The following is a 19,032-nucleotide window of genomic DNA, read 5'->3' on the forward strand; positions in this document are numbered from 1 at the left end:
TCTGCTGCATATTTTTGATAAAAAAATCACCATAGCGTATATTGATTGGTTTGCGCAAAAGTTAAAGCATCTACAAAATAGGGGATACATTTATGGCATTTTTATAATTTTTTTTTTTTTTTACTAGTAATGGCGGTGATCTGCAATTTTTAAAGGGGCTGCGACATTGCAGAGGACAGATTGGACACTTTTGACACTCTTTTTGGGACCAGTGACCTTTATACAGCGATCAGTGCTAGAAAAATGTACTGATTACTGTATAAATGAGACTGACGAGGAAGGGATAACACTAGGGGCGATCAAAGGTTAAGTATGTTCCCTGGGAGGTGTTTGTAACTAGGGAGGAGTGTACTGAAGGAGAAGAGAGATCGCTGCTCCTGATCACTAGGAACAGACGATCACGCTGTACTCCCCTGACAGAACAGGGATCTGCTTAGTTTACAGTGGCAGATCCCCATTCTGCCTCTCTGTGCAGCAATCGTGTGTGGCCGACAAGTGGTTAAGGGGAAAAAAAACCTTGCATGCAGTCCCTCCCCCCCCCCTCCACTTACCTGAGCCGATCTCGATCCAGCATGTACACTGGCTCTCTCTCTGCTCATTGGCTCAGAGACAGCAGTCAATAGACTCAGTGTGGGGCTCAGGAGTGATCACACAAGTGGCCCTAGAGCAAGTGGCTTGCTATGGGCACAGTCAGCTGGGGACCCAAGAAGAGAAGGATTGGGGCTGCTCTGTGCAATACATTGCACAGAGCAGGTAAGTATAACATGTTAGTAATTTTTTTTTTTTTTTAAATTAAAAATAGCAATCACTTTAAGTGGTTATGGCTCAGGCCTATTAATTATGATCCTTAAAGTGAAACCTCAGCCAAATTTTTTTTTCTGCTTTTTTGACTGAGCAGAGGGTTATTATTAACATTACCGAGCCTTCTCACTTGCCGTTTCTAAGACCAGACAAAAAGTGAGTGGAAATTCCCTCTTGTGCCCACGTACACACGGGGAAATTCCACCAGCAAAAGTCCGATGAGAGCTTTTGGTTGGAAAATTCGATTGTGTGTGTGCTCGGACTTTTTCAGGCGAAATTTCGACCAGCAAAAGATTGCAAGCAGGTTCTCGCTTTTTAGGTTGGAAAAAGTTCCGATCGGAAATTCTGATCGTCTGCACAAATTCCGACGCATGCTCGGAAGTAATCATTTTCTCGGCTTGTCGTAGTGTGTACTGCGTTCTTGTCGGTCAAAAGTTCAGAGAACTTTTGTGTGACCATGTGTATGCAAGCCAAGCTTGAGCGGAATTCCGTCAGAAATTCCATCCAAGTTTTTTTCCGGCGGAAAATCCGCTCGTGTGTACGGGGCTTAAGACCATTGTGAGTGGAACAGTTGTCCTTATTGATTTCCCTTCTCCTCTTGTTCCAGTGATAGCTGCAAAATGTTGGCTTCCCTTCACTTTCTGTTCTAGTTACTGTGGTCACCAGTGCACACAGGTCTCCAGGATGCAGACAGCAGAAAAATCCTGACATCTGTTCAAACCCTCAGCATTCTATTCCAAACTAGAAAAAAGTTATACTTCAAGATCCGCTTAATTATCAATTTTTCAGTCCATGCAGCCTGTTCATTTTGTCTTTGTTTTGTTTTTCAGCATGAAGGGGAAGTAAACAAGGCTGTATCTAGCAATGTAACAAAGACAGAATCCACTACCATGTTCAAAATCCTTTAGCTCTAATTTGGAGGACACCGAGTATAAGAAGGTGTTAGACGATAACAAAAGACTGCAGGCTGAAATCCAGAGGCTACGGGAGGAGAACAAACCGTTTAAGGTAAGATGTTTCTCATCGCTCAGTGTGAGGCCTGGGTGGCTAAGGGGTTATTGTAGAAATATCCCCTCTAATTTATGCAGAGGACAGAATATGAGCATGTCGCGCTGGGGTTGATTTACTGAAAATGGAGAGTGCAAAATCTGGTGCAGCCCTGCATGGTAGCCAATCAGATTCTAACTTCAGCTTGTTCAATTAAGCTTTGGCACTAAAACCTGGAAGCTGATTGGTTTCTATGCAGAGCTGCACCAGATTTTGCACGTTCCAGATTTGGTAAATAAACTCTAGTTCGCCATCCATAACGCGTAGAAAAAGCGCAGTTGAGAAGGAACATACAGAGGCTGGTAAATAGCTTTTCACTTTTTAATCAGTCTTTAACCACTTAAGCCCCGGACCAATATGCAGCTAAAGGACCAAGCCCCTTTTTGCAATTCGGCACAGCGTTGATTTAACTGACAAATGTGCAGTCATGCAATGTGGCTCCCAAACAAATTGGCATGCTTTTCCCCCCACAAATAGAGCTTTCTTTTGGTGGTAGTTAATTACCACTGCGGTTTTTATTTTATGCGCTAAAAAAAAAAATATGGTGACAATTTTGAAAAAAATTCAATATTTTTTACTTTTTGCTATAATATCCCCCAAAAATATATTTAAAAAAACATTTTTTTTTCCTCAGTTTAGACCGATGCGTATTCTTCTACATATTTTTGGTAAAAAAAAAATCGCAATAGGCGTTTGATTGCCAAAAGTTATAGCGTCTACAAAACAGGGCATAGTTTTATGGCATTTTTATTAATTTTTTATTTCACTAGTAATGGCGGCGATCAGCGATTTTTATTGTGACTGCGACATTATGGCGGACACGTCGGACAATTTTGGCACATTTTTGGGACCATTGGCATTAATACAGCTATCAGTGAGATTAAAAATGCACTAGTTACTGTAAAAATTTCACTGGCAGTGAAGGGGTTAACCACTAGGGGGCAGTGTAGGGGTTAAGTGTTAGGATAGCAAGAAGTGCATTTCTACTAAGAGAAAAAGGTATAAGGCATTTCTAAAAGAAAAAAAAAATGAAAATTAATATACACAGTTGGAGCAGACCATAAAGAGAACGAAAAAGTATAATACTTCAATTGGAAATTGCAGTGCATCAGCAACCAGGACTTTCTGATTTTTTTCACCGTTTCCCAACTGGGGAGATTCGCTTCTCTTTTCCAGTGGGAATACTTGTTTCAGTGGCAACTAAGAGGGGATTTTCACTTATTTCCTGTTTCTGTTACTGCATTACTAGTAAAAAATAAAAATAAAATAATTAATAAAAATGCCATAAATGTTTTGCTCAAAACAATCAATATGCGTTTATTGCAATTTTTTTTTTTCTACCAATAATATGTGGAATACTTAAATGTAATATGTAAATACTTAAATATGTAAATACATATTGGCCTAAACTGATTTTTTTGGGGGAATATTTATTATAGCAAAAAGTAAAATATTGTTTTTAAGTAAAATATTGTTTTTTTTTTTTTTTTTTTTTTCAAAATTGAACGGTCTTTTTTGTTTCTAGTGAAAAAAATAAAATCCAACAGAGGTGTTTAAATAGCACTAAAAATAGCTTGATTTGTGGGGAAAAAAATAAGTCAATTTTGTTGGGTACAGCGCCGGACGACTGCGCAATTGTCAGTTAAAGTAATGCAGTACCAAATTGCAAAAATGGCCTGGTCATTAAGGGGGTAAATCCTTCTGCTCCTTAAAGCGGAAGTAAACCCATCCATAAAACAGTTTCATTTCCGGTGTAACGTCATATTCAGCGAACCATCACAGTTTGCTACGGAAGGGACGTTGCGTCGCCACCAGCTTGCTACACCCCACACTCGTCCACCGTAAGGATACACTAAGGGGGGAGCGGACATGTTGTTACACCCACTAGAGTTTTGCATTTTACACGTATTTATAAGAGTAAAGTCAGTTTATATAGTGCAATACAGGACTTACAACTCCGTCAGACTACTTAGATCTTGAATTTTAAAAGCAGCAGCAAGCCTGCCTCATCTCACAGGTTGCTAATCTGACAGAAGTTTGCTGCTTTTAAAATTCAACATCTAAGCAGTCAGAGTCCTGGATTTCACTATAAAAACTGATTTTATTGTTATAAATGCATCTAAAATGCAAAACTCGGGTGGGTGTAACAACATGTCCGCTTTTCCCCTTCTTAGTGTATCCTTACTGTGGACGAGTGTGGGGTGTAGCAAGATGGCAGCAACGGAATGTCGCTTCTGTAGCAAACTGTGATGGGTCACCAAATATGTTGTTACACCAGCATGTGTCAGAAATGTAACACTCCTATTGGTTGTGCTCTCAACCAAACTGTCACACCATCCAGTGGCTGGTGTCATAACTGATCACATGTCCAGCGATCATGGCAGTAGTAGTTTAAATAGAGTCAAAGATTGTAGCCTCCATTAGCTGAAACCGATAGGGAAGTTTACTTACACTTTAAGTGGTTAAAGTAACCGTGCCGTATCGCAATAAAATGGCCTGGTCATGAAGGGTAAATATTCCTGACATCAAGTGGTTAAAGCGGCGGTAAACCCATCGTTTTACCAGTTTCAAAATACAGTTTTCATTTCTGTCACGTGGCGGCAATGTACTGTATTTATTGGCATATAACACTCACTTTTTTCCCCCTGAAAATAGGTACGCCGACAGCGTACCTTGGAAGGAAGCAGGGGGGGGCGAGTCACCGAGCCTTCATCTCCTCTTCACTCGGCTCTCCAACACACAGTCCCGCCACCGGCATTGGACCAGTGCTCTGTCTATCACAGGAGCTGGTCCAATGGCGGAGGCGGGACTGTGTATGTGACTGCCGACTGAGAGTGAAGAAACAGATGACAGCTCGGTGATTTCATTCGAGATATGAGCTGTATTGAGGGGGCAGATGGGCACACAACAAGCTGCAGGTGGGCACACAGTTTTTTGTTTTTTCCCTGAAACTTCGCTCTTAAATTGGGGTGCGTGTTATACGCCGATAAATACAGTAACTATCTTATTGGTTGTCTTCTCAACCAAATTGTTAAACCATCCAATGGCTGGTGTCATAACTGATCACGTGCAGAATCGTGTCAGTTGAAGATCAAACAGAGGCCAAGATGGCAGCTTCCTTGGTTGAAAACACAGGAGGGTTTACTTCCACTTTAAGTAAAATCTCAACAATGGGACACAGCCAAAAAAAAAAGGTGTTAACTATTCTTTCTAACAGAAAAGTTTTGGTGTAGCGTTAGAGTGTGATTCTGATCTTTGGCCACTAGGTGGTACAATAACCCTGGTCTTTTCTGTTCGCAGGAGGAAGAAGGTCCAAGGATGAGAAAGAGCCCGATCTCCAGTAACCTCGGGTCTACATCCTCTAGCCTTGTAAAAGAGGAAGGCCTAAATAACCGGATACTCGCTATAATCGTCGTGTTCTTTATCATCGGTGTCATTGTAGGGAAAGTGGTCTTGTAGAAGGAGCATGCTTTAACGAGAGAGAAAACAAAACCTAAAAATGTAAAAAAAAAAAAAAAAATCATACTGTTGATGGTTTAGCAAGAAAATTAAATTTATTCATAACGAGAGAAAAAACAAAAACCGTACCACACTTCACAGGTCCTGCCTTTTTACGTTCCTTCCCGCTAACTTTTTTTTTTTCCCGCTTCTAGGGTCCGATCAGTTGTACAGAACAATTCCTTAGCAAGACCATAATCAATTCTGTAATGTCACGACTAATTCTTCAAAAAAAAAAAAAAAAAAACGTCGTACTGTAAAATGTCATTTTAAAGAAAAAAAAAAACACTTTTAAAGTTCCGGATAAGTGTTTCTGGTTTACCTCTTTTAAGAAAAAAAAAAGTTCTGAAAAAATGTCAATCTCTTATGAATTATCTCTCTAGGTGGTGCCATTGCATCTCCAGTGTTCAGTAGTTGGGGTTTGGGAGGGGGGGTTGGGGGGGGGGTGATTTACTTTCTTTAAATATATACATATATACATATATAAATAAAAATAATCTTTCTTGCTGCTCATGATTAATGAAACCCATGTGCCAGCGTTCCTGAGTTGTCCAGCCCATCTTGCGCCTGCTCGGATTTGCACAAAGCCCATCGTGTTTTTTTTTTTTTTTTTTCCCCGTTAGGGTAGGTCATCCAGTTCAGGAACCTGTTGGGCATTGCATTTGCCAAGGTTGTGTAGAACAGAGCTTTGTTGCTTTGGTTGCGTGCAGTCCTCCTTGGCAGTACCTACTAATAGATGAAGGCTGTGTTGTACAGTGATCGTATCTGATACTGTCTCTTAATATTGAGCGTGGGGTGCTACAGAACTGTATCTGAAAAGGGACCAAGTGGTAGACTCAAGAATAGTTATTTCTAGGCTGTCTGATAAGCATATAAAGGCTAGTCCATTCAAAAAAAAAAAGTCCTGAGATTGGGCAGATGTTAGTTTGTACTATCCTGTGGCGTTTTTTTTTTTCTCCCAGTGCTTGAGAATCCTTTCTCTGCTTCCCTTTCCTCCCGTCCATCAATACTGTCTGGCTAGGTGAAGTAGAAGTAGCAATTAAGTGCATTAAGTATATTCACTACTAAATATAGTGCTGGGTTTACCAGTCATGCCCTCGGAGGGTCCAGAAGGGCGGACATATGAGTATCTCACTTGGCATGAAGCATGGTGGGCGCAGCTGGGAGCTAAATGTTTACCGAGATTTAAGGTCTATGAATGAATTAAGCCAAGCCCGTAAAGGAATTACAAAAAAAATAATAAAAAAATTAAGCCAGCCAACGCCTGCCCCTTGGCGGGTATTTTATTCAGAGTATTTCACTAAGATAAACTCATAATTTAGGTTGATGGGTGCCCATGCTGGCAATTGGCAGGTGATGGTGGATGCACACATTTTCAGGTTGCTTGACTGCCACGGTTCATTTAAAGTCACAGAAACAGGCCGGTTATGGGCGGTGGAAGAATTTAGGCTTCAATAAGTATTTATTTCTTAAAGCACCAACAGTATACTTTTAATTGAACCACAAAATCGCTACCATCCTTTAACTTTCATCAGTTCTTCACAATACCTCTTAAAGGAGTTTTTTTGTAGGTGACTATTAAGGTTAAGACGTAGCGTTATGGCGAGCAGATGTGTTTTTATTGATCTTTTCCTCATTAGTGCTTGTCGTTTTTCTTTTCTTTTTTTTTTTTTGCGTTTTCACAGCTCTACATACTTGTAGATCACTGGGTCCCCCAACTTGCATTCTGGAAGTATACAATGTGCCAGACTGAAACGTAAAAGGGGGGGATCTGCACTTTGCGGAGAGCAGCAAGGCCCATAGGCCAGCCAGTAGTATGTATGCTAGACTGTAGTGCTCTTAGGATCAGATTACATGCTGCTTGTTCATTTTGTGTTTGGTTGTACATGAGAGCACTTGAGCAAAAAAAAAAAAAAAAACAGTTTCTGCCTCCCCCCCTCCATTTACACTTGGCAGTTTACTAACATTCAGTGTTGGAAGGAATCTGCATTCTTTCACAGCCCCTTTTAATTCCACCTAAAGCTCCATTGTTAGTCGTTTACCCCACGCTAACTATATCTTTGGACTTTATTGTTTAGGTGACCTTTAGGTGTTGATGTGGATAAACACATATATGTATGTGTGTGGATGTATGACACACACACCTCAATATACACCTTGGATTTCATCGTCTTGATCTGTTGGGGTTTTTTTTTCTTTGTGTGTTCCATATGTGTGTGAAAACTAAAAAAAAAAAATTCAGCTGTCTTGGAAATGATCTCTTGGGTCTTGTTAAACATCAGACTTTACCATTTTATATCTACAGTTTAAAAAAAAAATTGAAAAAAAAAAATTATTGGGAAACAGTTATATAACCAACCCCCGTTAGGAGTCCCTGCTGTAAATTAAATCTTTCAAAAATATCTCAGATTTTTTTTTGTGTTTCTCTCTGGTCTGTCTTTTTGATCCTGAAATACAGTTTAGCTAACAGAAATGAAGCCTTTAAAGTGTTACTAAACCCACAACTGTAAAATCAGTCTATATATGCAGTAAAGAGTGCTTGTTATACTCACTGATGAACCTAAGGGGTTAATCCTCTGCATTGTGTATAAAGGCTGTGTGATCCTGTGTTCTCTAGTACTCCCCTCCTTCCAATGACTCCAATTCATCTCCTGATAGACCAGAGCCTTGGGGGCACTCTGCACATGCTCAGTTTGTTGTGTATTGCTAGAGAGTTTTTTTTTACTTTTATTTTTTCTTGGGAGAGCGCATGTGATCAGCACAGGGCCAATCAGCACTTTCTAGACACAGGGTCAGGGGTCCTGCAGCCTGATAGGACAATTGGGGGGGGGGGGGGGGGACATTTAAACTCCTCCTAAAAGCTTTAACCATACACTGATACAAGTCACAGGACTATAACTGCTGATGAAAAAAGGTATTTAGCAGTTTATATTTACCAAAAAAATTGCATTTCTGTGTACTGTAGGAGATCAGATATAGTGAATGCAGGGTCCTAGGTTCAGTAACACTTTAGCATCAAGTTGCATGGAAATTGAACCTGACCTGGCTCTAAAAGCTGGTACAAGTGATAGTTTAGTGGCTATACGTACCTCTGCTAGTCTTCTTGTTGATTTCTGTGTCAGTGCAGATGATTCTTGGATCTTAGGCCTAAGGTTGACTTTTGCCCATATCATAAATAAGCCCCTGCCCCTGAGGTTTGGGTATTTGGTAGAGTGACTAAATTCAACACCCTATGGTACAGCCTGGTTTTAGGATCCACAGAGACAGATTTGAAGACCAGTATTGCAGGAACTACATGTTGCTCAACTTCATGCAATGCATCTTAGAAATTTTTTAGGCCAGGTAAGGTTTACTTTAATGTGATCCTGGCATGGGATAAGTACAGGCTATTGCGGAGTCCCTTCTGAAAATTGTAAGTTTATATAGTTATCCTTTAGGTTGCAATGCCATAGTTTGCTACTCACTTGTCTAGGTTTCTGCAAGATATTGCTATGTAGGCCACAGGAAGCCACACAGTGGCTCTGTGACCTCCCTACCCTGTCCCTTCTGTGCATGCACAGAAAAATCTCATTCACTTCTAAAGAAAGGCTGTCTACGGTTTGAGTTGCATAATAAGACTGCCTTTCCATGGGAATTTATTATTATTATACAGGATCTCTCTCGCGGCAACAGTTTGGGCAGTGCTTTACAACATGAATTGAATGTTCTCAACACATGTGCAGAAACAAGTGACTGGGGGAAGAGTTTGCAGAGGCAGCTGTGCTTTGCACACTGTGGATTTTGCAGGAGCGTGGACACATTAGTATAAATAATTTGGGGGGGGGGGTGGGTCTAGTAGAGCTGCACTATTCTGGCCAAAATGAGAATCACGATTTTTTTGGCTTAGAATAAAAAGATCTCGATTCTCACGGTAAAAAAAAATCTCACATTATACATTTTAACCTATAAATAGACACCCTAAAGAATAAAATGGTGGTTGTTGCAATATTTTATGTCGCACTGTATTTGCTCAGCAGTCATTCAAATGCAATTTTTTGGGAAAAATGTACACTTTAATGTATTTAAAAATAAAGATTTGGAGGAAAAATATTTTTTTTATACTTACCATAAGTAGTCCTCGTAATCTGCCACTTCCTGGTCCGCGGAGCTGCTTATGACTTCCTCCCTTGCCTATGCTCCTGGGAAATGATGACACATCATTTCCCAGGAGTCTGTGGGCAGTACTGTGATATTGCCATAACAAGTGGGTGGGACCTTCCACCGTTGCCGCCCATTGTTTTGGCAAATTTAGAAACAATTGGTGCTACGGCGTGAGATGAAGAGGTACATGCTGGTTACCCAGCATAAACCTCTCCAAAGCTAATCCAGGAAGCGATCTGGATTGGGCTTCACATTTTTTTTTTAATGCTGCTTTTTCCTCACCTGGAGTATAGACATCCAAGGGAGGAAAAAAAAAAAATCACACCCTCTATGCATAGGGTGGGCCTTAGGTCTGGAAATTATAGTAAAAGTACTGGGGGCTGGGTGGACAAGTCCATTTAAAGCAGGAGTCTCAAACTGGTGGCCCTCCCAGCTGTTGCGGAAATACAAGTCCCATCATGCCTCTGCCTATGTGAGTCACACTTGTAACTGTCAGCCTTCCAATGCCTCATGGGAATTGTAGTTCTGCAACAGCTGGAGGGCCGCCAGTTGAGACCCCTGATTTCGAGCATAAGAGCATTTTGGTGCAAAGTGCAGCTCCTCTGGACATTATCATATACTCAGGTCGGAATCCTTTGATGGCGACCATAATGTTCTCCCAAAATATGCTGTCTGACACAGAATCAAAGCTTTTCCAAGTGACTTCCACACTGAGCTGATTCAAAGATTCTAGGCAAGCCGAATGCCTTTTTTTTTTTTATGGTGTTTTGCATTTCTATATTAAAGTGAGCCTGTGCTACACCAATGCAGAACAAAGCAATGGGTGCATACAACTTACCAGCTGCACATTATCACCTGTCATAAGCTAAGTGTACAAAAAAAATAAAAAATCTAAGCGTCAACCAACACTGGACACCCACCCCCCTGGTCCCTGTTGTACTTCTGGGGTTGCAGAGCTGTCAGCACCACCACAGCCACTCTAGTGGTCTAGGGAATCCCTGCTTTTCTCCACGCAGCGCTTCTAGCATGGACCTGATAGATTCACTGTAACTGCGCTGGCCAATCACAATTGATCTGGTCCATCCCGGAAATTGTGCAGAGAAGAGGGAGGAAAGCAGATATTTATTTTCTTACATCAGGGGACACAAAGCCATAGTACTTACTTTGTGGGTTATAGGGCCACTGATAGGTGATGGACACTGGCATGCCCTAAGGCAAGAAGTGTACTTCCTATATAACCCCTCCCACTACTGGGTGTCCTCAGTTTTTATGCCAGTGTCTTAAAGTGTTGGTCACGAGTAAAGATGTGCTGTGCTGAGCTCCACTGGAAGCGATCCCTGCTGGGGCTAGCCATGCTGACCGAATCCGTTCTGATGTCATGGACTTTCATGGGCTAAAGGAATGGTACCCGGGCCTCGTGTGTGAAAAAACTAGGTTTTGCTTGCGAATGCTTCTCTTTTTAGACAGCTGGGGCCTGGTATCCAGTACTTTTTGGTAGTAAGGCCATACAGTTTACTGGCTGGGTGATGTTGCAGGTCCAGGATTGTGGGTAACCTCTACGATCCTGAAGGTTTCGGAGCCCACCGTGTAGGGTGAAGATTGGGTTTATCTCAGATAACCCTGCAGCGAGGAAAGTGGAGATTTTCTTAAGAATTTCTCCTTTTAAGTTATAATGTCATGGCTATGTGTCACCACTGGGGGCTGTGTTGAGCACTCACTGCCTGATGCTGGAAACATCGCTGTATCAGAAGCCTTAATTTCTCCTCTGCTCCGGCCACAAGCAGATGCTCCGGTAAGAAGGGGGGTCTGGTTCTCCTCCTGCGCCCCCCAATGTTTTTTTTTTTTTCCCCTCGGGGGACCAGGAACTCCTCTAAGCGTTCTAAAGGGTCAATGGTTTCACAACAAACTAAATCCATTTCCAAAAGAATGTCATCCTCCTCTGAGAGGGATGTGGCTGGCCAGATTGCACTAGACACTTTAGTCCCTGTATATATCACACAAGAGATTTTTTTTCTTCTACCATTTGTAATTTGGAAAGAAGATTGATGCTATTATATCTCTCCATAGTGGGGCCAAACATAGCAGATTCCCATCTAGTGCTCAGTACCCTCTTATTGAGGTGCAGGAGGCTGGGGATCAGGTAGATCTTCCCAAAAATTTGGAAGATATGTATTTATCCTCTTCAGAGGATCCTAATATAGGAGTAGCATCACAAGACTGCTTGCTTGTGTACTCCCTTACTAAATTGGTTCGTTCAACCTTTTTGCTGCTCTTGAGAAACCCACCTCTAATTTGGGTTCATCAGAACCTCCCCCATCTGGGGATGTTTTCCTATTCATGCATGGCTAAAAAAGCTTATGTTTTCTGAATGGGAACATCCGGATAAACAATATTATTCTCCTAGGAAATTCTCCACACTTTATCCTATGGAAGAGGATTTCTATAAAAAAAAAAAATGGGGGGGGGGGGGGGGGGGGTTCCAGCAATTGATGCTGCAATTGCCTCAGTGAACAAGAATCTCACATGTCCGGTGGATAATGCGCTGATGTTAAAGGATCCAACAGATACAAAGTTGGCACTTCTTTCTAAAAGCAATATGTCTTTAGCAAGTTCAGTAGCGCAGCCGGTTCTTGCTGCAATTGGTGTATCCCAGTCCATTAAGTTACAGTTTGTGGAGATACTTAAAATTCCGCCTGATCAGCAGGCCCATTATTGAGCTGGTGGATCAGACGCACTATGTTTCACATTAGATGCTATGAAAGATTCTATCATTCATGCCTCATGGCTTATGCGTGGACTAGTGCATTCTCACAGAGTTCTATGACTGAAAAATTGGTCAGCCGAAGATCCCTGTAAAAAGCTCATAGCCAGTTTCCCCTTTTCATGGTCAACGGCTATTGGAGACGATAAAATACATCCAAAGGATCTCTAATGGGAAAAGCTCTTTTACCAGTAAAGAAGAAGTTCAAATATTTCTCCTTTTAAGCGTGCTGCCTCTCGTGTGCCAGGGGCATCAGCATCTACATCAGGTTCAAGGGGAAGACCCCAAGGGCAGCACCAGGGTCAGAAGAGATCTTGGGGCAGAAAGCTCACAAAGCAGAATGCTAAAGGCTCCTCATGAAGGGGCGCCCCCGCTCGCTCGGGTGGGGGGGAAGGCTCCTGCAATTCTCAAAGATCTGGCAGGAACATTATCAAGACAGATGGCTTCTAGAGTTCCGAGAGTTTCCATCTCCTTGTTTTTCTAAGGTCATATGTTCCCAAGGATCCAGAGAAAAAGAAGTCTCTCTTTCTGGCTCTGGATCATCTATTATCCCAGTCAGTGATATCAGAGGTTCCCTTAGTGTGGGGATATGCAATTAGCGGACCTCCAGCTGTTGCAGAACTACAAGTCCCATAAGGCATAGCAAGACTGACAGCCGCAAGCATGAGAGAAAGAGGCGTGATGGGACTTGTAGTTTTGCAACAGCTGGAGGTCCGCTAATTGCATATGCTTGCCTTAGTGGAACAGGGCACAGGTTTTGATTCAAACTTTTTCACAGTTCCAAAACCAGACGGAGAGGTAAGACCCATTCTAGATCTCAAAGATCTGAATCAGCACTTAAACATCCATGGAGTCAATCTGATCGGTTTCCATCCTGCAAGGAGGGGAGTTTGTGGCTTCAGTCGATCAAAGATGCATATCTCCAGGTGCCAATATTTCCTGCTCACCAGAAATTTCTCTGCTTTGAAATAAAAAATCATCTTTTTCAGTTGTGGCCCTGCTATTCGTTTTAGCGACAGCACCACGGGTGTTCTCAAAGATTCTGGCACCACCTTTAGCCAGATTAAGGGCTCAAGGCATAGCGGTCCTAGCCTATTTAGACGATCTACTTTTAATAGGTCATTCAGTCTCAGGTCTAAACCAGAGTCTGATCACAGCTGTAAACTACCTGAAATCTCTGGGTTGGATACTCAACCTAGATAAATCCTCCTTAAAACCATCAAGGAGATTACAGTACTTGGGGCTGGTTATAGATACCGTACAGGAAAAGGTATTCTTACCCCAGGCAAGAATCAGTTCTATTGTAGGACTAATTCAACTTATCAAAACAAAGAAAAATCCTTCCATTCGGCTGTGCATTAAAATATTAGGGGAAATAGTTGCCTCCTTCGAGGCCATCCCTTATGTGCAGTTTTTACCTACTACTGCTTGAAAACACCATCCTGGCGGTCTGAAATAAAAAGATTCAGGCCTTGGATTTTTCCAATACGCTTGGCTCCAGATGTAAGTCATAGCTTAAATTGGTGGTTGTTATCCAGCAAAAGGGAAAATCTTTTCTACCTGTATCCTGGAAAGTGTTAACAACAGATACCAGCCTTCTAGGCTGGGGAGCAGCCCTGGAAGAAGATTCTGTCCAGGGGAGATGGTCCAGGTTAAAGGACCTTGCCTATCAACATTTTGGAGATTCGGGCAGTACATCTGACCCTAGAATCTTGGACAGTCAAACTACGGGACTGTCCGTCTAACAAGGCTACGGCTGTGGCTTACATCAATAACCAGGGAGGCACGAGAAGTCGTGCAGCCCAAAAAGAAGTGAATCAGGTTCTAGCTTGGGCAGAACACAACATTCCTTGCCTATTGGCAATTTTTAATCCAGGAATAGAGAATTGGCAGGCGGACTACTTGAGTCGTCAACAGTTATTTCCGGGAGAATGGTCTCTTCACCCTGACATCTTCCTAGTGATATGTCAGAGAAGGGGTATTCTGGACATGGACCTATTCGCACCTAGATTCGGCAACTTTGTGTCGAACAAGGGATCCGCTAGCAGGCGGAACAGACGCATTAGTCTTCCCATAGGATCAGTTTTTTACTGATCTATGTGTTTCCTCCAGTTCTGCGCCTTCTCCGCAGGAACGAAAGGAGGTGATTCTGGGGGCCCAGAAAATCTTGATTTACCAAGATCATAAAGATGGCAGTAGCCAGACTTTCTTGCACAAGGTCCGGTATTCCATCCTACCTTACAGATGAAAAATTTAACAGGTTTGAATGTTGAATCCCACTTTATAAAGGATTGTGGGTGATCTCCTTCAGTAGTGTCTACTTTGATTAAGGCCAAGGCCAGGAATCCGACTTCCAGAATCATTTACTATAGAGTCTGGAAGGCATATGTTTCTTGTTGTGGATCCAGGGGTTGCCACCCCAGGACATATGTCATAGGCAGGTTCCCTGATTTCCTGAAAATGGGATCTGAAATGAAGCTGGCCTTGACTTCTATCAAGGGCCAGATCACATCCTTGTCAGTGGTTTTTTCAATGGCCTCTTGCTTCCCACTCTTGGTGCGTAGCTTATTCAGGGGGTAACACGGATTAATCCCCCTATCAAGGCACCTCTAAATCCTTGGAATTTAAATTTGGTCTTATCGGCTTTGCAGAATCAGCCATTTGAGCCTCTATGAGAAATTCCCTTGGTTCTTTTGACAAGAAAGATAATCTTTCTGGTTGCCATTTATTCTGCTAAAAGAGTATTGGAACTAGCGGCTCTGTCTTGTAAAGAGCCATAGTTGATCATGTATAAGGATGAGGTGGTTTTATGTCCTCATCCTGAATTCCTACCAAAAGTGGTAACAGGTTTTCATTTAAACCAAGATATTATTCTTCCTTCTTTCTCACCAGAGCCTCAATCTAGGGAAGAGAAGGCACTACATTCCCTTGATGTAGTAATAATTAATCAGAATCTATTTAAAGGCGACCGCTCAGGTTCGCAAAACAAATGTTTTGTTTGTACTTCCAGAGGGTCCAACGTGTGGACAGGCAGCATCAAAATCCACTATGTTCCAAATGGATTCGTCAAGTGATTGTTCAAGCTTCAACTTAAAGAAGAAAATTCTTCCTTCTCATGTTAGAGCACACTCATCCAGGGCGATTAGTGCCTCTTGGGTGGTGCATCATCAGGCCTCTAGCTCAGATCTGTAAGGCCGCGACTTGGTCTTTGGTTCATACGTTTATCAGATTTTATCAAATCAATATTAATGGTCATGAGGATATTGCCTCTGGGCGCAGTATAATGCAGGCTGCGGTATGAGTCTTCTGGCCTCCTTTTTGCCCTACTTTTTAAGTACTATGGCTCTGTAGCTTACCTGTAAAATCCTTTTCTTTGATGTACATCAGGGGACACAGAGGTCCCTCCCTTCTTGGTATGCACTTGTATTGCTTGGCTACAAAACTGAGGACGCCCGGTAGTGGGAGGGGTTGTATAGGGAGTACACTTCTTGCCTAAGGGCGTGCCAGTGTCCATCACCTATCAGTGGCCCTATAACCCACATAGTAACTACTATGGCTCTGTGTCCCTTGATGTCCATCAAAGAAAAGGATTTTACAGGTAAACTGTTATAAAAAAAACTGTTTTTACATTCCTGGACTGCTGCAGTGGCTGTGGCGGTACTCGGGGACCTGGGGGGGTGGGGAGGGTGTCTGGTGTTATTTCACCATTACATATTTTTCCGAAAAGGTAAACTAACTCTTTAAAGGAGGCCAAGAATGCTTTACCTTGCCTGTGGCAACGCCGGATACCTGAGCAGCAATTTATCAGTCGCTAGTTTGGTCAAGTGAGGGAAAAAGAGTCGGCAGTGGGATAGCTGTTAGTGGACGTGACCTTATTTTTATTGGCTTCAGGACATACATTCATGGGCAATAAGCATCCCCCCCCCCCCCCCCCCACATGTTTCTCATTACATTCATTACTGTGTAACAGAAAATGGACTAAAGGGTTTTAATTGTAAATTTTGCCTAAATGAAATATATGCTAAAAAATAGAACACTATATATAAGAAAACACAGAGGAAGCTCTATCAACCAAATTAGGAACAGAATCCGGTGCATTTTTATTGCAAATCCAATGTTCTCTCAATTAGCAAAGCATTTGCATCAGTTTAATGTGCATTTGAGACCTCCATGCCTGCAGTTCCCTCAATGAAAGGCTTGCTTCATACTGCAGCTGCTGACGGTGCTTTGAGTACACGGAATGCGACACGGCTGTCAAATTGTCTCGTTCTGTGTATCAGTAGCAGACCCTTGTACCAGTTAGGTGCGGTTCACACTGCCGAAACCTGCAATGACTTTGATGCAACTTCAGGCAATGCCTGAGTAATCTTCCTGTAAAATCGTATCCAACTTCCATCAATTAAAAAGGAAGATCCGACTTGGAGGCAACTTCCATTAAAGTCTGTGGGATAGAAGTCACCTTGAAGTAGTACAGGAACCTTTTCTAAGGTCGGAATGACTTTAGTAGTGCTAATTAGGACAGCTCTCATTGACTAACTTTGGATTTTACATGTCACGCAACTCGGGGTCTCACGAGATGGATCCCAAGTCGCCACAGTGTGACCTGAGCCTAAATCTACAGCTCCTGAGACAGTGCGCTAGTTGTAGAATTGGCAGCCCCTTTTTGTCGATTATAAGGACAGATTGGCTCACCTGGTGTAATCTGCGGTGCCCAGGTGTGTTTGGACAGCTGGTCCAGTTCTGTGTATTAGCAATGGTTGTCCTTCCCAGTATACCCTTTTACCCCAGTATGGCACTGGTTTATAAACATGTACACCAGTCTCCAGGAAATGTCTGGCTTTACTAAGCTTCACAACTTGTACTGACACCTGTAATCTACAGGCCTGAGCTGTCCGTTGGTGAGCTGAGGCTTGCTTGTGAATCAGAAGACCTGCAGAGCTCAGTTGGCACTTTGACTGCCTGGTCACTTTCTATGCATCGAGAGCATTGACAGTGGCTTCTGATACACAAAGCTGGACTTGTCAAACTGCCAGAAAATAAGGAGAGGATGTGCCAGCCCAGAGCAGTGATGGCGAACCTTGGCACCCCAGATGTTTTGGAACTACATTTCCCATGATGCTCCAGTACACAGCAGAGTGCCAGAGCATCATGGGAAATGTAGTTCCAAAACATCTGGGGTGCCAAGGTTCACCATCAGTGGCCTGGAGGATTACCATTGTAAACCATTTGCGGACCACCCCATGCACACATATGGTGACGAGGCGGACACTGCGCATTTCTGGGTAGGGGGCACGCCTGCCCGCCCTGCCGCCCAATCAGTACTATGATTCAATACAGCACAAGTAGGTCAGCAGGTCCCAGCCAATGATTTATGGCCAGGGCCTGCTGAGCGGCTTAAGGAATCACGGTACAGAGCCCTATGCTTATGAACAACACAGGGACCCGGACACGGAATCTGTACATGGAGCTGATTTCTCTCTCTGCTTTGCAAGGAGAGAAAAAACAAACACATTGATTAGTAAAAAGTTAGGCACACAGTTAACCCCTTGATTACCCCCTCAAATTTAATCCCTTCTCAGCCAATGTCAGTACAGTGTATAGCAGGGGTGGCCAACCAGACGAAGACCAAGAGCCACATTTTTTACCGAGTTACTGCAAAGAGCCACATCATACGCATGCTGGATAAATAAGTGAAAAGAAGCTGAAATGGTTAACAGCCAGCAGTGTGTCACACTATCAACAGACCGAGAATGTGCTGAGCAGATCTTATCAGTGTTCAGGTGAAACCTTATAAAAAAAAAAAAAAAAAGTACAGAGCAAGACAGAGGGAGAAGGGAGGACAGATCAGTAACCTGCACACTTGTGGCCATACCTTTTTGTATCTCATCGGCTTCAGATACAGCGTGTTTCTCCTTCCTCTGCCCCCCTTCAGCCTCACTCCAGCGCCTATGTATTCAAATGTGGCGGGCTGGGGGACACTACACGCTGATTGGCTGTTGATGTGTGGGAGGAGTGCAGAGACTCGGGCTGCCTGTCACTGCAATGAAACAGCCCGAAGAGCCGAAGGAAACCGATCGACACAGCCCGAAGAGCCGAAGGAAACCGATCGACACAGCCCGAAGAGCCGAAGGAAACCGATCGAACCAGCCCGAAGAGCGGAAGGAAACCGATCGACACAGCCCGAAGAGCCGAAGGAAACCGATCGACACAGCCCGAACCAGCCCGAAGAGCCGCAGGAAACCGACCAAAGAGCCGCATGCGGCTCGAGAGCCGCGGGTTGGCCACCCCTGGTGTATAGTATTCACACTGATCACTGTATTGGTGTCACCGGTGATGTCAGCTCCCACACAGTGTCAGTGTCAGATTGCCTGCTGCACTATCACCCACTATAAGTCTCTGATCACGCCATTACTGGTATAAATAAAAATTCTAGTATACTGGTATATACCATCTTTTTTTAGACACTCTAACCTTGAAGCAGACCACTCAATATACACTTAGACCTGGTTCACACCTATGTTTGTATATTCCAGGTGCATTTTGCATTTTTCAATAAACGTTTTTGATTCATAGAAGTCTATGGAACCAAAAAACAGAATAAAAAGTCACTGGCCCTTCCGAAAAAAAAAAAATGCATAGAGTGAACGTGTCCCATAGGAAACCATGTTAAAAGGGCTGTAGTGTTTTTCAGCAAAACTGAAGGCACACTAAAAAATGCATAGGTGTGAGCCAGGCCTTTTTGGGATTTTGTTTTTTATCGAAGACATGTAGCAGAATACATTTTG

General features: G+C 42.9%; 1 protein-coding gene across 1 annotated transcript in view; it reads left to right on the forward strand.

Annotated features, from left to right (window-relative positions):
- Positions 1 to 5,296, forward strand: part of VAPB (VAMP associated protein B and C) — a gene marked incomplete in the record, with an annotated part of 44,058 nt that extends 38,762 nt beyond the window's left edge. The window contains 2 exon segments of the mRNA XM_077460234.1: positions 1,632 to 1,809; positions 5,149 to 5,296. Coding sequence (XP_077316360.1) covers positions 1,632 to 1,709 — 78 coding nt within the window.
- Positions 5,297 to 19,032: the final 13,736 nt, after the last annotated feature.

Source organism: Lithobates pipiens, unplaced genomic scaffold (genome assembly GCF_037356315.1).
Source record: "Lithobates pipiens isolate NorthernLeopardFrog02 unplaced genomic scaffold, aLitPip1_a1.2 Scaffold_28, whole genome shotgun sequence".
Classification (NCBI taxonomy): domain Eukaryota; kingdom Metazoa; phylum Chordata; class Amphibia; order Anura; family Ranidae; genus Lithobates; species Lithobates pipiens.